This window comes from Lates calcarifer, linkage group LG1 (genome assembly GCF_001640805.2).
Source record: "Lates calcarifer isolate ASB-BC8 linkage group LG1, TLL_Latcal_v3, whole genome shotgun sequence".
Taxonomy (NCBI): Eukaryota; Metazoa; Chordata; class Actinopteri; family Centropomidae; genus Lates; species Lates calcarifer.
The window spans coordinates 670,908-688,671 of record NC_066833.1 but is presented as its reverse complement, the minus strand read 5'-3'; the positions used below and the strand labels follow the sequence as shown (position 1 = coordinate 688,671).

The following is a 17,764-nucleotide window of genomic DNA, read 5'->3' as shown; positions in this document are numbered from 1 at the left end:
CCATGACTCCGAATAATTTGGCCAAGAGGAGAAATATAAAGAGAGAAAAGCAGGGAGCCAAGATCCCTGGGGTACTCCATATTTCATATCAGAAAAGGCTGATATGGTGTTATTACAACAGACACACTGAGTACTCTAAGATAAGTAAGATTTTAACCAGCTGAGGGCCAGGCCAGTGATTCCAAACCTGTTCTCCAGTCGGTCCATGAGTATACAGTGGTCTATAGTATCAAAGGCTGCAATAAGATCAAGTAAGAGGAGCAGAAAGGTGGAATCTGAATCCAGAGAGAGCAGAAGATCATTTACTACTTTAGCAAGTGCTGTTTCGGTAGAGTGGAAGGCCCTAAAAGCAGACTGAAAAGGTTTGAAAAGATTATTATCAGCTAAGTGAGCTGAAAGCTGCTGAGGCACAACTTTTTCAAGTATTTTAGAGAAGAATGGAAGGTTTGAAACAGGCCAATAGTTACTCAAAGACCCAGGATCAAGGTGTGGTTTCTTAAGTAAAGCTGTTTTGAAGCTAGAAGGAACAGTGCCAGTCGTCAATGATAGATTCACAGTATTCAGCACTGCAGGGCCCAAGACTGGCCAGAGATCTTTAGGGAATTTACCAGGTAAAGGGTCAAGAAGGCAAGTGGTGGGTTTAGAAGCTAGTACCAGCTTAGGTAATGAATCAAGACATACAATCTCAAAATCATCAGAGCAGAAACTCTCTGAGACTCAGTGTGATGCTCAGCTGGTTCTGCTGCAGATGCTGGAGAGAATGAATTGATTTTTAATCTAATCTCATTGATTTTACTGCAGAAAATTCTGAAACTCATGAGCAGTAAAGGGTGAGCAGCTAGGAGGTGGTTAGAAGTTTAGCTACAGTGTCAAAAAGAAATATGGGATTATGTTTATTGCTATTGATTAAGTTTGAGAAATATGCTGCTCTGACAGTAGACAGTGCACACTTATATTCCAGAACAACCCTGGTGGCACTGGAGATACAGAGCCTCTGATTTTAACTTATGCCATTTGCCCTCAAATTTCCAGCAGGCCTGCTTCAGAGCAAGTGTGTCATCTGTGAACCAGGGCGTAGACCTCTTTGACTGTCTAACTTTAGTGGTGAGAGGTGCAATTGAATTGAGGAGACTGGACAGTGTTGTATTTAAATCCCTGGTACAGTTTTCAACAGAACCTATTGCTGCAGTAAAAGGGCCAGGACCTCTGGTAGTTGCTCACCAAGAACAGATAGTGGGACCTATTTGTGTGGTGGAAGATACATTTGAAACAATTTTAGGCTGACAGGCTAAAGTTGCATCAAATTTGATAAGAAAATGGTCAGAGATAACAAATGTGACAGGAGAAATAGTCAGATTAGACACCTCTATCCCACAGGAAAGAAGCAAGTCAGGAGTGTTGCCACCATACTGAGTAGGTTCATGTACAGACTGTGTGAACCCAAAAGTATCAATAAGTGCCAGAAAGGCTTTATTTAGGTGAATGTTAAAGTCACCCATAATTAGAATGTCATCACTATATGTGACAAGACAAAATTCATCTAAAAACTGTGAGTAGGGGCCAGGTGGTCTGTAAAGTACTGCTGTTCAAATAGCTGTTTGATGTAATGTGACTTTAGGTCAAATAGACTCACTGCAACATTGCAAACCTTATCAGACAGCGTCTGGATTTATCTGATTCTCTTGCACTTAAAAAATAAAATAAATAAATAATAAAATAGCTTTATTTTCTCTTAGCTTTATAGAAGGGTTGTAATTTCCTGGAACACAAATTTATCAGTCAAATACATAATACAAATACAAACAAATTTGGTTTTGCTGACTATCTGTTATTCTGTTGCTCCAAGGGAAGACCAGGGAATTCTTTAGTTAGACTCAAACATGGTACCTCACCCTGTGTTCATCGAGGCTGCCCAGTCACTCATGTATTTTTACTTGCTATGCCCCACTCCCCCACTCAATCATGACGCTCAAATGCTGAAACCAAAACTCCTCTTGTAATTAAACAGATTCAAGTATTTTCTGCAGAACCAAATCTTTGTTAGGTACATATAAATAAATATGAAGTACTGCCCACAAAATACAAGAAACAAAACATAAGAAATGACTTCTGTGAAATTAATGGTGGCACACCCTCATCACACTTGTTCTAGTGCTGTCCTTATAATGTTGCTCATTTGGAAGTATATTTGCTGTAACATACCTTTCTCATTACTATACAAATATGTGCTGTTTGTTTTTATGATGCCTGCAATTCTGAACAAAAACAGTATTATACATCTTTTCATCATGTTAGCCAAATTTCACAATCACAAAAGTTATTTAAGTTATTTAACATTTTTACAAGTGAAATACAACAATACATACGATTCAGCACTCCACAAGCCCCAAAACCTTAAAGACTCTCAATATATGTAGACCATATAATTGTCTGAACTACAGTACCTTATTGTATTTTTTGTTTTTCTTCTTTATTTACCCCTCAACCCCTGGCATAATTGCACATTACATAGCATTGTTCGTGCAGATAGCCATGGGATTTGTTGGGCAAAAAAAGTGACAATGTGACAGGCCCCATATTCTCTCGTCAGTTATTATCACATGTAGACCACATTGTCATGATTAATTGATCTGATTTTTGTACCGCTTTCTAATATGAAAACCAGTACAAAGGCTTTATAAATGGCAAGTGGCGTGATTTTAATATTCTCTTATTTGTTTTTAGAGCTGCTTGCCTTGCTCATTTCCTATTCTACCTCCAGACCCCTCATATCTGTTGGCCAATCACTGTTCACTATTCATGCACACAACTCAACTTCCTGTTGGTCACTTTTTCTCCAGGTCCAAGTCCTGCTTTTTTGGGGGGTGGGTGGGGTGGATATTTAATTTTCATATCTGCCAACTCTATTTGTCTTTTGAAGTGTGTGCTGAATAGATATCTGACAGTCTGTGAATTCTGTAAACACAGAAATAGTGCATGGGGTGTCCTTGCTGTTACAAGTATGTCTTCTACAAGCACCATGTCACTGACTTTTTATCAGTTATGGACTAAATAAGTATTTCCGCAAGACTGACATGGTACCTCTAGCCTTCTGGAATTCACCAACACAGTCTACTAATCATCTTCTGTGCAAGTGTCTTCATCCTGCCACATTCAATAAAACTTACCAAACCATGCCATAAATAATACTCATGGATTATGGTTATCATTTGGTGGCTCTACAAGAGTAAGTGTTTAAGTGCGTGTGTGTGTGTGAGAGAGAGAGAGAGAGCGAGTGAGAGACTTGCATAATATATGTGGCAGTTATACATATTCTTGTATTGTGGATTAGTGATTGTAATTAATCTTCATGGTAAATGTTCTGAGTAATATTAACTGCCACTGCTCACGAAAATGTCAGGGTGGGATGTTGCCTCTGATTGCTTACCTTAATATTTTTACCCTAACCCTAACCAGTCATCACTTTTGATGATGGGGGTGATTCAACGCAGTTGCATGAACAGTAGAGGCGCTACTGGCGATGGCTTTGGAGACGTCATCAGTCCGCGCCCTAAGGAGAAACGTGGGTCTGGTGGGTAGATGTGGAAGGGAGAGAAGTGTCTCCACGTGAAGTGTTGTGAGCATGGCGTCGCTTCAGGAGCCAGAGATCCAGTTCGCACAAAAATTAGCATCCAACGAGAAGTCAATCCGAACCAAGGCCATAAAGAAACTTAGGAAATACATAAATGTCAGGTCACAGAAAGCGACAGGTAAGATAGCTTGTGCGCGTTGGCCAGCTAGCCGTGGCTTGCTAACAACAACTCAAAAACAGTAAACGAGTATTAACGTTGTTTTAAGAATGGATATGGTGGTGAGAACACTTCAATGATTTAAAAACGACTATTTGAAAGGTCACTGATCCCAATCTAGCGCAAACTTGGGAATTATTAAATAGTAGTTAGTGTAAAGGTAAGTCAGTGTTAAGATCAAAGCGTCATTTATTCATAGGTATCCAATGTTACAGCTGCCAGCTAATTGTAATTTGGCAACGTAACCGGATTATTAACCCACATAATTTATTGCAACAAAATATTATTTTACTTTGAAACATGCAGGCAACGAGGCCAGTGACTGAGACTTATGACCACCGTCAAAAATCTAAGCAATCGATAATTACTGCAGTTTTGTATACAGCTAACCTTTAACCTGAACTCGGGAAATGTGCAACAAACAATGTCTTCTCTCTCCTGTGCAGGCGGATTCACAGGTGATGAGCTGCTCAAGCTATGGAAGGGTCTTTTCTACTGCCTGTGGATGCAGGATAAACCACTGCTCCAGGTAGGTGTTTCCTGTGTTGTTGCTTGGCTCACAGGCTTATATAATGGGAGAGCAGCCATGCAGGTGTGTACAGAACGTATAAGCCTTTTCAGAAAAGCAGTGATTTAATATTCAAATGTTCTGGCAGTTCTTGTCTTGTGCTGGAATAAACAAAGCTCTCTTATGAACAAAGAAAATCCTATTTGAATAAACCAGAGATGTCTGTAAAAATATTTCCCCTCACTATGAAGTAAGACAAATAAAGAAAAAATCAGAATGCTATAACATGTAAGCAAATACGATGTTGAGTAGGATTTTCTTTCAAATTAATTCTGAAATTAATTAGAAAATGTATCTGTGATTTCACTGCAAACGTTCCTTGTGCTCACAGTGGTTGTTCAGCTTCTCTCACAGGCTGATATTCTCTCACATCAGTCTGTGTCTGTTTTGAGATCAGCGCTTTCCAACTCACTGATGCTCTCCAGCGGTGACTGTTTAAAGCCATAATGGAGTATCTCTGCACTAAAGAACTGTTTAAAAGCCCAAAAGCCATAACTTCAACAGATTAATAAACTCAGTAGTGTTTTTGTACATGTGGGTCATAGTAATGCTCAATATTCTGTAGAGTTGGTATATTGGAACTTGTCTGTAGGTTTGCAGATAGAAATTTGAGTAGATAAATGTTTTCAGGGTTGCATTTTTATGTTTTTGACTCTTTTTCCTCAAGCGTAAAATATGTTTGTCATTTATTTATTTGCTAGTATATCATTATTTAGTTATTTACTGTCATAAGTGTACTGTTATTTTTAATAGTTAAGTTTATTGCTCAACTGTAAAATCTTATTTTGCACATATCTTCATTTTATCTCAGTATTATATGACAGACAGTATTGAACATCTTCACGTTTTTGTCAGACGTAACAAGCAAATTGAAGGCATGGCTGTGGGCTTTATACAGCTGTGAATGTTTTGTTCCCATAATTATTGATTGCGGTAATTAATTTTTAAAGAAAACATTAGTTGTAGCCTTGTCTCTGCCACAGATAAAAGATAAAGCACAAAAAATGTTTAACTTAGCTTGATTAACTTAGTCAAATAAGTAATCAGCCAAAAAAAAAAAAAAAAGATACTGCTATAATGTGTTTGTAGTAGGTAATGTATTGGATAGTGTTTTTGCACTTGACAGCATCTTAATGGGGACTGAAAACCTGCTCAAAGCCCCAATCAGAGTAATTTGAATCCGTGCTTGTCATAAACTCTAAAATGTGATTATGAAGGTGTTCAGTCAACCATAGCATAGAACAGTTAATCAAAATATTATCACAATTGCAATATCCAAAAAAGGGGCTGCTATTTTTGATAAAGGTAAAATCTGTCACAACATTTACAACCATTATAAATGAAGAATTGTTATATTACAGATATGGACCGGCCTATAAATCATATTCTTCAGATGTAGTAAAATCATCATCATTTTAATGTTATTTTAATGTTATTATTATGTATTTTTTCCTGTAAAAAAGCTGTAGTCAACCACCCTTGTTCTCTCCTATGTATATGCATTCTTCACTTCTTTCTTTAGGAGGAGTTGTCACACCAGATCTCCACCCTCATCCACAGTTTCCATGACATTGACGGACGTAAGTTGCCCACATGTGATTTCATAATGATAATGATTTTAGTAAGAGCAAGTGAAATCAGGTCATGGCACATGAGAAAAGTTCAGCACTTTTCATGATGATGTGCTGTTCCCTGCAGAGTTTTTATACCTGGAGAGTTTCCTGCAGACCTTCAAAAGAGAGTGGACTGGTATTGACAGGTTGCGCATGGACAAGTTCTTCCAGGTTAGTGTGAGAGAAAACAGAGTGAGTTTTACCTTTTCATTGCAGGTGTTGAAGTGAGATAACTGATCACTATGCAATAACTGAAGTCTTTAGGTTAGAATAACTATGTGCTGTAGTTTCATAATCTCCCTACATAAATGCAAAGGGTTTAATGATATTCTGATAGAAATTTTCACATGATGAAATAAGGATAATTGTACATTATTTGTAAAATGTTTTTTTTTCCAAACCAAAAGATCTTGATCAAGCAAATGAGTTTACTGTATGACAACTTGACTGTCTGCTGCTTGATCTTCTAGAAACTGCATTGAAAATTGTGTACAGTAAAATATTTCAGCATTGCACCTCTACAATACTGTTATTCAAGACTGACTGTTTAAAAAGGATCCAGATCAATTGAGCAGAACTAAAGCTGTTTGTTGTTTTTTTTTTTTTTTACACAACTCTTCCGTATATGCAGCAATACTCCCCAACACCTGGAGACACACACTTATGTGTAAAATCTGTGGAGCTCCCCCATAATGCTGTTTTCATACCAGCCAAAATGTGTCTATAGCATCATTTATTGAAATCTGTCAAGTAAAGACTGCCATCAACTGTCTGATGGATTTGTAATCTCAATTTGCGCTACCTCTTTAACCAGATATTTCCTGATTTAAATCAAAAGTGTTTTCAACTTTAGACTGCAATATATTTAAGTTCTTGTATGTCTTTCTGTTTGTGTTCAGACGGCATTTAATATTTGAAAAGTTGGAGCTTATTTTAGGATTTTAAAGTGATTTTGTAGAAAATCATGTGAGAAAAATATGGTATCGGTACAAAAACTCTGGTATTGTAATCAACTAGCATAAAAAATGTCTAAGAAGATAATATCACGATGTCAGGACTTAGTGGGACACAGAGCCATCATTTACATTATTAGTAACACGTGATTTTCCTACTGTGACCATTCAAAGTTGCTGTCGGGGAAAAAGACCTATAGCAACCCTTAAAATTTGATCCATTACTCTACAGTTTAGCAAATAACTTGCCAACAGTGTCTGTAAAATCAGTTTTTACTCTTATTTGGCAGTTGATAATTTCAAGCCCTGCAAACACATGTTTACATTTGGAAGCCAGCAGAGACTCTTTCTGGTAAACATAGAATAACAAAATGAGACCAGTCTGTCTCATATCCTACAGGTATGAACACCTGACAAAGTGACAAAGTAAAGAGTAAACAGCAATGAGCACAAACAGAAATACAGGGATATATGATATAGAAATAATGAAAGACAGTTTGTTTCTGTGCATTGGTTCAGCCTGTTGAAAACAAACAAATTGCACCAGCACAGTGTACTACAGAGGCCAGAGTTGTGACATGTTCCCCATGCTGCAGTGAGGTATGGTTTGAAAATGATTTTAAATGTTTTAATTTCTTAAAATGCAAATAATGTGTATTTTCCTCTGTCTCTTTAACAGCTGGTTCGCTTCATGTTCAGACAAACTTTTGAGATGCTAAAGAAGAAAAACTGGGAGAACAGGTAATGTATTAAAATTTCTTTTATACAGCCTTTTCGTGTCATGTCATTTTGAAGTGAGTAAGTGTTGTCTTCGTCTCCTCAGTGTGGTTGCAAGATTTCTGGAGCTGCTGATGACACAACTCCTGCAGAGCAGCAGTGCGGCACCCATTGGGCTGCAGTTCCACTTTCTGGACCTTTACATGACTGAACTGGCAGCTGTGGGTTCAGCAGAGGTACAGCACCACCACTGTATTCTAGATACTGGCATTTGCGATAAATAGCAGGCAGCTGGGGTTGACATTTGTGTCATTGAGTTCCTTTGTGTGTGTGGGGGGGGGTTGCTACTGACTCTATTAGCAACACTGCTAACATCGGATGAAACAGTTCTACTGTTTTAAATGGAACATGTACCTTCAGGAGGATTGTTGAGTGGCGCAAGTCACTAAATACATAACTGAAGTGATCATGAGACTTAAAATGTCTGCTTTGTGGATATATTGAATCATTACACTGTGGACAAAAATACTATTTTATGTTTAAAGGTAATGTAGATGATGGCTGCTATATGAGCCACCGTGAGTCATGACATCCCGTGAACTGTAACTTTTACATGTGGTTTTGCTGTATCACACAGAGCTTCTGGACAAATTTTGGTGCATATTGGCCACTAGGTGGTGCTTTTACACACATAAGACTATCCTGATGTGGTCTTTCTCTTTTCACAGCTCACTGCTGATCAGAATTTGATGTTCATTGAGCCGTTCTGCAGAACAGCAGCCAAAACTAAAGAGTAAGTCCACATCATCTCAGCTCTCGCCATTTGATTTATTCTAATGCTGTCTCTTGCACTAGATATACATGTACAATTCTTATAGTTACCAATCAATTAAGAAAAAAAGTTACTGTCATGTAGAACAGGTTATAAGGGAACTGTATCTCAAGTACAGTGACAAGAGAAAGTATGTATACCCTGTTTAATGATCTGTTTTTGTTTTTTTAATTGGTCACATAAGTGATCTGGTCTTCATTTAAATCACAACTATAAACAGACCTAAAGTGCTTAAGTTAATAACACACAGACAATTATAATCTTTCATGTCTTTATTGAACAACCCCATTTAAAATGTACAGTGCTGAAGGAAAAAGTCAGTGAACCCTTTGCTTTAATAACTGGCTGAACCTCCTTTGGCAGCAGTTACCTCAAATAAGCTCTTTCAGTAGCTGCAGATCTGCACAACATTCAGGAGCAATTCCAGATCATTCATCCTACAGACCTGCTTCAGCTCAGACATTCTGAGGATGTCTGGTATGAATGGGTGTCAAAGCTCATTACACAGCCTCTCTGTTGGGTTATGGTCTGGGCTCTAGATCTAAAAGGCTGATTTCCTCTGTTTGAAGTCATTCTGTAGTAGATTTACTTTTTACTATTAAGAGTCACTGTCCTGCTGCATCATCCAACTTCTGCTGAGCTTCAGCTGGTGGCCAGCCACCCTGACATCCTGTAAGATACTTTGATAAACTTGAGAATTTACCCCCCGATTGTGAGCTGTCCAGGCTCAGAGGTAGCAAAGCCCCAAATCATGATGTTCTTTCCACTGTACTTCACCCTTCAATTCAACTGTAGTCTCATCATATACTCTTCCTAACAGCTTGCCTGACTAGTGTCTATCTTCTCATTCTGTCATCCCTTGCTTCTTTTGATGTCTGTCTTGCCAGTCTGACTCTTTTCAGAGCCATCTGCAACAGCATCTTCAGCACTATTATTGACCAGGCTCCCTTCGCCATTGAAGATTTGATGAAGGAGCTGAAAGCAGCAGAGGACTCAGACTCAGGACAGGCTTCTGAAGAGGACGATGAAGACCAAATAAAAGAGAAAACAAGCAAACCACTCAGCAAGAAAAGGACAGGGAAGCAGATCAATGGTACATCTCAAAAATGGCTTAGAAATTATAATTATATATTAACGTGCCTCAAGGACTACTGGCTCCTATCCTCATTCGTTTAGCAATAATATGATTAGTCACATTTTGTTATTTGTCCATGCATTGTTATTATCACTGTTCACTGAGACACAACAAACACAGTGCTGACAGTGATGCTTATATTTTGTGAAAACAGCATGAAGCTCAAGGATAAGTGAGTCTATGTGTTTTTATTAGCAAATATAAAGTGCTTTAGATAATGTAATAGAAGGTGTTTTTGTATTTCTTCAATTTTGGTGGTATCTTTGTCTTAGGCAGTAGATCAGAAGCCGAGGAAGATGACAAGGAGGAGCAGCAGGAGGATGAGGATGAGGATGAGCTTCTTCACTTAGAAGAGTCAGACACAGAGCTGCCATGTGATGATGATGACATTGTACCAGTCCTTCAGGTGAAGCTTCTTCCTCTTTGGGACCCTGCTTTCTCTTTTCTTTTTTGCCTTTTGAGATTTAATCCGTTAAAAACTTGCAATTATGTGTTTTGTTGTAATCTATGCCACTTGTTTTACAGTAAACATACTATTAGTCAAAACCTGCATGAACTAATGTAATTGCATGTTATATCAACTACAAACCCACATAGTTAATAATGTTGCATATAAGTTTTTAGATTGAAGTCTTTCACTCCCGAGTTGCATTGATACTACAAACTTAAACTTTGGGGGATTTGTTGGACAAAGGGACATTTTGTTTCCTTTTCTGGTTTCTGTCAGCTGCCCATGGAAACACTTTTGAAAACAGAATGTTAATGGTCCAGGTTTGTTGTTGAACAACGCTGCTCCCACAGGCCACATTGTCAGAAAGCTGGAATCAAATTAATATGCAAATCAGTGGCAGTGTTCAAAGCTAATATGAGTGTAGTTGTTTTATGCTTTTGGAATATCAAAATTAAAACTGGTTTCTCCCCTCAGCTATATGAGGTAACAAAACCTTTAAAAAACATGAAGCTGATATAAAGCACTGATGATTGAATTGAAATTAATGAGAAATTTCTGGCAGGAGGGATAGAAATCCATCTGAAAATGAATGGTATTTTTTTTTTTTAAGTGGCTCGCAGTAATTCAAAATATATGCATTTGTAAAAATGTGCAGTAGATTCGAGGAAGTAACTTGAAAGCATAGCAGGCGAAGGAGGGTTGATTACTGTGTCGTTCATTCACAAGCTTTGATATTTTATCCTGTTTCTTTTTGTTCAGAAAAATAATTTGAACAAATGTGTTTCATTTTCACTGATGGGAAGGTGATGAATTAGTTTTTTCTCCAATGAGGTGTTTTTGTGTTTTGTAGTTTGACTATGTGGGCCTGGCAGACAAGCTTTTTGAGTTAGCCAGTCGGAGCAGCACACCCAGCCAGAACAGACAGAGACTCTACAAAATCATCAAAGTGTGAGTAGAGGTTCTCACACTATACTGTGTATCTGTGTGTGTCTGTGTGTTTTTGTGTCATTCTGTGTGCTGGCTACACAGTACGTAGCAGGCTGCTTTGAGAGGATACCAACTTGTTTCAAAATTCTCTTGTGATTTAGAATTTACCTTTGTGTGTGTATGTTCATTACTGTTGTACTTAAAGTGCTATTACATGAGCATTTTTATGGCAGTAGTATTTATAGATGACAGTGGAGGTGAAAGGAGCCTAGAATTATCAAAGCTGCCAAAGAGATTAAAAGAGAGGATCACAGCGAGTGACGTTTGCTACCCTTGTAGCTAGGGCTGGGCGATAAAACTATATTAATATACACTGATCAGCCATAACATTATGACCACTGGTGGATGGAGTGAATAACATTGATCATCTCGTTATAACACAATGTTCTGCTGAGGAACCTTTTGTCCTGACATTCATTTGGACATTACTTTGTCACGTACCACCCACCTAAATATTGTCAAACGAAGCACACACCCCTCCAATGGCAACAACACTCCCCAATGGGATCTGGGGAGTCTGGAGGCTAGGTCAACATCTTGGGCTATTTGTCGTGTTCCTGGAGACATTTCTGAGCAGTTTTTGTGGAGTTGTGGGAGCATTATCCTGCTGGGCGAGGCCCCTGATATTGGGGAGTGTTGTTGACATTGGGGCTGTGTGCTTGGTCTAAAACAATGTTTAGGTGAGTGGTATGTGTCAAAAGTAACATCCAGATGAATGAAGGACCCATGGTTCCTCAGCAGAACATTGTATTGTAACAAGATGATGAATGTTATTCACTTCAGCTGTCAGTGGTTTTAATGTTATGGCTGATCGGTGTATATCGCGATAGAACCTCTCCTTCATAGACATATAAGACATGATCGATAACACCGTCGATAGAACTCATTTCACCCATGACAATATGAAAAGCCAATGATAATGAGAATAGTGCTGTGCTGAACCAATCATGTGGCTGGAACAGAGTTAGAGACACTTCAGGTTAGGTTGACGCACACAGCACAGAGTGCAGGAGTAGCGCATGTGGATACTGCAGCCGTGTGCAACCTTACATCAGGAGTAAGAGAGTGATAAAAAACAAATTGATGACTGAAAATGTTAATGAAAACTTTCTCTCTCTCCCTCTCGACTCAACCGGGTATTTTGCAAATTTATAGTCGGCTGTTGCAGCAGTGACAATAACTATCCCACAGCAGGCCACCACTATAAGATGTATATAGCGGAGACACTGCAGACATAAAGTTGGCATCTTGGTCATAGCTCAGTTATCTCTCTAACACTGCAAGCTGCTTTTAACTCATCATAACACTGGTAGTTTCCACTTTAGCTCTGCCCGCTCTCGCAACTAGCACACAGCTCTCACCCGACTGGAACGGAGAGAAACGGAGCGACTCACAATGTCTGCATCACGCTGTCACTCTGTCCTCCATTTTCATCAAGTATCTAACTCCACAGTTAGTTTTGTGGTTTGGTCATTTTAAGACAGGATGTTGTTGTAAAGTTAACAGCCTGTTGCTCTGTTGCTCCTGCAGTGCTCTGTGAGGCAGCTAAAATAAAAAAAAGGGTGTAACAACTCGTCCACTGACATTCTGTGAGTTGAATCAGGGTCTTCCCAACTGATGCATCAACATGTATCGACATTTAGGGGCAGCCCTAAAATTGACCTTATGGTATCTTCACATCTCACTCAGGAGTAAAAAGGAACCTCTAAGTTTGACAGAAATAGTGATTTGATTAATATTGAGATATATATTGATATTGACCAATATCAAATATGATATCATGATATGATATTTCCCATATCACCCAGCCCTACGTGTAGCCTTTAGTAAGAGGTGTAAGGCTGTGTAACCTTCTTAACTGCTGTGCTGGTTCTCCCCTTCAGTGATCAGCCTTTGCTCTAAATAATGCACCTGTTATTTAGTTTTTTCTGTACTTTGTTCAGTCATGGGTAAAATCCTGCCTTCCTGTGATATTTATACTGCACCAATTAATGACCACTGTTTGAATCCAAACTAATACATTTTGTTCTTTTCTCAGATTGCGTGACCTCAGTGAAGGTAGGAGCTGGTGATCATGCCTTTTTTCTTTTTATAATTGGTAACATGGATTTCTCAATGACTAGAAACAGCAGTCACTTTGGACTAAACTGTGGATAACTTTAAATTGCATGGACACAAAATGTATTCAGTAACCACATCAGTCAAACCCAACCACCAAAACAAAAATTTACACTACATTACATTACATAGTTTCTGTACTATTATAAAAAAAATGGCGTTCAACACCAAACCACCAAAAATTACTGAAAATGACAAGTAAGACTGTGATTTGCAACATTTTGCTCATATAAAACGACAAAATTAAAAATACATGAAAATGTCAGACTGAGCACATATTTTCATTCTCAGATAACCTCTATGAAAGAATTGTAAATGGGATGATGTGGTGTTTCTGTCTGTCAGTGTGGTTTACAGCCCATCCCAGGATGGTGTCACTTTTTCTTCCACCTTACTCTCCGCTACTCAGAGTGGGAGGAGAGGATTTTTTCTCCTCGCGGGGGTGGAAAATGTATGAGATGTCCTTATTGGACACAATGAATACTGGATGTCTGGACATATCTACAGAGAATTGTCACTGCAAAAAGATAATTTCCCAGGTGTAATGAAGGCAGGATATAAGGTGTGATGTGGTTGAGAATTTGTGGCCAAATGCAGGAGACACTGTTGTATTTCTATATCTGTAGCTATCCTATAGACACACTATATTTATAGTGAATATATGCAGTTTAGAAGGCTATCAGTGGATTTACTTTAGTTTCATTTTGTGTAGTTGGAATTACTCTATGAAAAAACGAAAAACAAAGAGCGTTTAGAAGCATATTGGAGTGTTTATGATTCACAGTCCATGCAATTAAAGACATACCTTTATGATGGAATCTTGGTTTGTGCTGAATGAATAAATACATGAAATATACTTAAAATTGTGTGATTTCTGTAGAGAAATGTGAGCCACCAATGGTAAAACAAACAAACAAAAAAAACCCAGAATAATTGTTCTCGATCTCCGACCTTGGCTTACTCTTGCACCTCTCTCCTCTCAGGCATCTTTCCTCAGGATGAGTATCCAGAGGAGGTCTCCACAGATGAGGATGATGAAATGTTCGGCAGCAGGAAGAGGATGAAGAGAGGAGGAGGTCACTTGGAGAAGGATGTGGAAGGGACCCCAGCAGCAAAGAAAATTAAAGGTAACACAGGTTGGCTGATTTATGTCCAAAGGTTTGAAAATGTGTCATGGACTTTAGCGTGTGATTATATTCCTGAGAATGGTGTTCATATCACTGATGCCTCTATTACCTAAACTACATGTTCTAGCATGTACACACAATATAAATATTGGTGATATTAATTTCCTGTGTGGGAAAGAGCATGTCAGCTTCAATTCTCAGATAACGGCCAATATAAGGAGTCAGAAGGAGAGAGAGGGCTGTGTACACTGTCTAGCTCGAGATGCTGGCAAATACAAGCTGGACATGCTCAGCAAATGTAAACCACACGCCTTGCAATACGTTTATCTCAGTCGAACAATAGTTCATGTGCCAGTAAGTGATGGGACATATATGTGTAAAACAGGCTTGACTTCAGGCTATCAGTAGTAATCAAACATCAAAAAGAATACACAAAATGAACATGAGAAATAATAAAATTAAATTAAAAATGTTTCTAAAAGTTTTTCAAATGAATATGTTTATTTTAGCCATTTCCTCTTTCACCTTGTTTGTTAGGTATTTTCTCTTTGGGAGGAGAAAAAAATGTGCCCTAACCAGCAATAGCATGGTATCTTTTGAGCCAACATAATTTTAAGTAGAAATAGAAACTAGTGTGATTACCAGGAGCAATTAACTTTTTCATATAGATCAAAGAAATGTGTTTTAAGAATTGTTATTTCTAAATTATTCACGTTTGTCCCGACCTTAAGTATTTGGACAATTCTATATTTCTGTTCCTCCTGTGCTTCAGCTCATTCAATTTGAAATAAAATACAGAATACTCAATTAAAGTGCCAAGTTTCAGCTTTAATTTTAGTTGATCCATCCATTATCTATACCGCTTATCTCGCAGGGGGGCTGGAGCCTATCCCAGCTGACATTGGGTTAGAGACAGGGTACACCCTGTTTGGATCGTCAGTCCATCACAGGGCCAATATATATAGACAAACAACCATTCATGCTCACATTCACTTTTCAATATAGAAAGAACTGTGTTTGTGATATATATAATGGAATGAATGAAATTCAGAGTTCAGCAGTAATTGGACAGATCCACATTAAATCAGACAAAATCAACTGTATACCTCTGTATTCATCCTGTTGTTTCAGTCAACAGTGAAGTCATCAGTAAATGCCAGTGTGCCAGTTCCATTGGCAGCCTTATATCCCCAAGCCATGACAGAACCACCTCCATGTTTGACAGATGAGATGGTGGCCTTTTTTTTACGGCATACCAGAGGTTTGCATCTTGTGATGAATCCTCTGAGGTTTTGGTCATGAAGTTTTGTCTTGAGCATTGACAATTGACTTAGACATTGACTTGTCTGTACACTTCTGTTTACTTCAGGCCATTTGGCTCTACTATGACATCCCCATTCTTAATTCCTCTCTGTAGAGAGAGCTCTCATTGGCTCGGTTGTTTGTCTAAGTGTGATTACAGTAGTCAGTGAGCACAAAACCAGATCTTTCCGAATCAATGAAAAAATCTGAGATGTGGGAAGTGATTCTTAGGTCTGAAATCAGTGTAACACATAGGTTCCTTCATATAAAAATTTACACCTATCGCAATTTACTCAAGGGCATCCTGCCATTGGATTAATTACATAGTACTTGAGTGATTTTTATTGTGTCAGGATGTTCCATATTGGCAGTTGTAGGCAATAAAAACTTTACTAGCTTAGACCTCTCAGCACAGATATAACATGAACCTGTCATTTAAAATCAAACCTTTCAATATGGCATAATTTTATCAGGTGGATTGCATGTAGAGCATTGCATGAAGATGTGGCTGTGTAATTACATTCTGTGACAATTGTTGTTATTAAGTATAGTCTAGGCCTGCATATGTATTTTTATGGACGCAATTTTCTTTTTAAATTATGTGTCATTTTAATGAGGGTGTCTTTAGTCAGAAGAGACACCACTGGGTAATTCATCATAATCAGTAAATTTATAGTGGGATTATCATCATAGAAATTACAGTACAACCTCCTCAACGTGGTGCTAGTTGTAACTGGTTGAGTGTTGAGTTTGCTTATCAGAAGTGGGCTACACTTTGAACTAAATATTGTCTGTATAAAGCTTTCCATTTAATGAATTTAATCAATTAATTTTGAGTGAATGACAAATATTCCTTTGAAGTGTTTAGAGTAATTGATCTGTCTCTCCCACTTCAGGGAAGAAAAAGGAGGGATCCACACTCGAAAAGCAAAATAAGGACTTGGGTAAAGATGAATCTGCAGACCTAAGCCCTAATAATGAAAACAAGAAGAAGAAGAAGAAGAAGAAAGCAGGGCAGAGTAGAAGTGCAGGTAGTGAAGAAAATAGAGAGGGATCCAAACAGGGACAGATCTTGCCTCAGGCTCCCAGTGTAATTAAGGAGATTGAAGACAGTCCACAATGTTCACAAGCAGAAGATTTAGAAAAGGAAGCAGAGGCGCAAAGCTCCATCTCATCTGTAAAAGTCACAGAGGCAGCTATTCCACAAGATCAGTCAAAAACTCTGTTCCTCTCTGAGGCAAAGAAAGAGCAGTTAGTTACAGTCAGGAAAGAAGCCAGTCATCCAAAGCCCCGCACCACTGACAACAAGGACCAATCTGAAACCTTTTCAAAGAAGAAGAAAAAGAGGGACACTTCTGAGCCCAAACCTGAGATCACAGAGGAGCAACAGACTCCTGCCACGACAAAGCCAGAAATGCTGCCAGAAGCAAGTGCTCCAGTCTCAGGGAAGAAAAAAAAGAAGAGCCTGAAAGCTGAGTTACAGACAGATGTAACTGAAGCTCAGTCACAATTCAATCCAGAAGCAGAGATCACATCAGTAAGTTGTGAAGCATCAGGAGGAGAAACCATGACGGCAGCACCGAAGACTGATGCTGCAATCTCTGCCAAGAAGAAAAAGAAGGGCACGAAGGCTGAGAGGAAACCTGAGGGGAGTGAGGGTGAATCACAGATTTATGGTGTGAACTTAGAAGAGGATGCCACATCAATATGCTGTGAAGATTCAGCAGAAGATGACACAATCACCAGACTCAATAAACCTACTGATGGTGTAATTTCTGCCAAGAAGAAGAGTAAGAAAAAGAGCCTTGAGGCTGATGTACAGGTTGAAATACAGGGAAGAAACACAGATACTAAGATCACACCTGAAGCATCACAACATACCATGGTGGTTCCACTTAAAAAGAAGACAAAGAAAAAGGGAAAAGGAGAAACTTGAACAGACACTTGAAGCTCCACCTGCTGCAGATGAAACCACTGTAACACCACTCAAAAACAAGAGGAAAAAGAATAAAAAAGAATCTAAGATTATAGCAGAAGAGGAACAAGCTGCTAGAGGAAACCCGCCAGGTGGTGAATGATGAGAAACTGCTTTTTCAGGTCACCATGACAACACCAAAAAAGAGGGAAAAGACTCCAAAACGTGCAATCACCTGAGACAACTGAGATCAAAGAT

General features: G+C 38.6%; 1 protein-coding gene across 1 annotated transcript; it reads left to right on the top strand.

Moving 5' to 3' along the window:
• Positions 1-3,540: 3,540 nt before the first annotated feature.
• LOC108897142 (ribosomal RNA processing protein 1 homolog A) lies at positions 3,541-17,587 on the top strand. The gene is made up of 13 exons (XM_018696594.2): positions 3,541-3,749; positions 4,235-4,317; positions 5,879-5,936; positions 6,055-6,140; positions 7,602-7,663; positions 7,746-7,875; positions 8,368-8,432; positions 9,359-9,564; positions 9,879-10,012; positions 10,908-11,005; positions 13,083-13,102; positions 14,146-14,289; positions 16,488-17,587. The coding sequence occupies exons 1-13, from the start codon at positions 3,623-3,625 to the stop codon at positions 17,525-17,527; spliced, it is 2,253 nt and encodes a 750-aa protein (XP_018552110.1). The 5' UTR covers positions 3,541-3,622; the 3' UTR covers positions 17,528-17,587.
• The last annotated feature ends 177 nt before the right edge of the window (positions 17,588-17,764 follow it).

Excerpts from the sequence above, each read along its gene's own strand:
- LOC108897142 (XM_018696594.2), top strand. The coding sequence starts at position 3,623 with ATGGCGTCGCTTCAGGAGCCAGAGATCCAGTTCGCACAAAAATTAGCA. Across the intron at positions 8,433-9,358 it reads ACAGCAGCCAAAACTAAAGA|TCTGACTCTTTTCAGAGCCA; the intron begins GTAAGTCCACAT and ends CTGTCTTGCCAG. Across the intron at positions 9,565-9,878 it reads GACAGGGAAGCAGATCAATG|GCAGTAGATCAGAAGCCGAG; the intron begins GTACATCTCAAA and ends TCTTTGTCTTAG.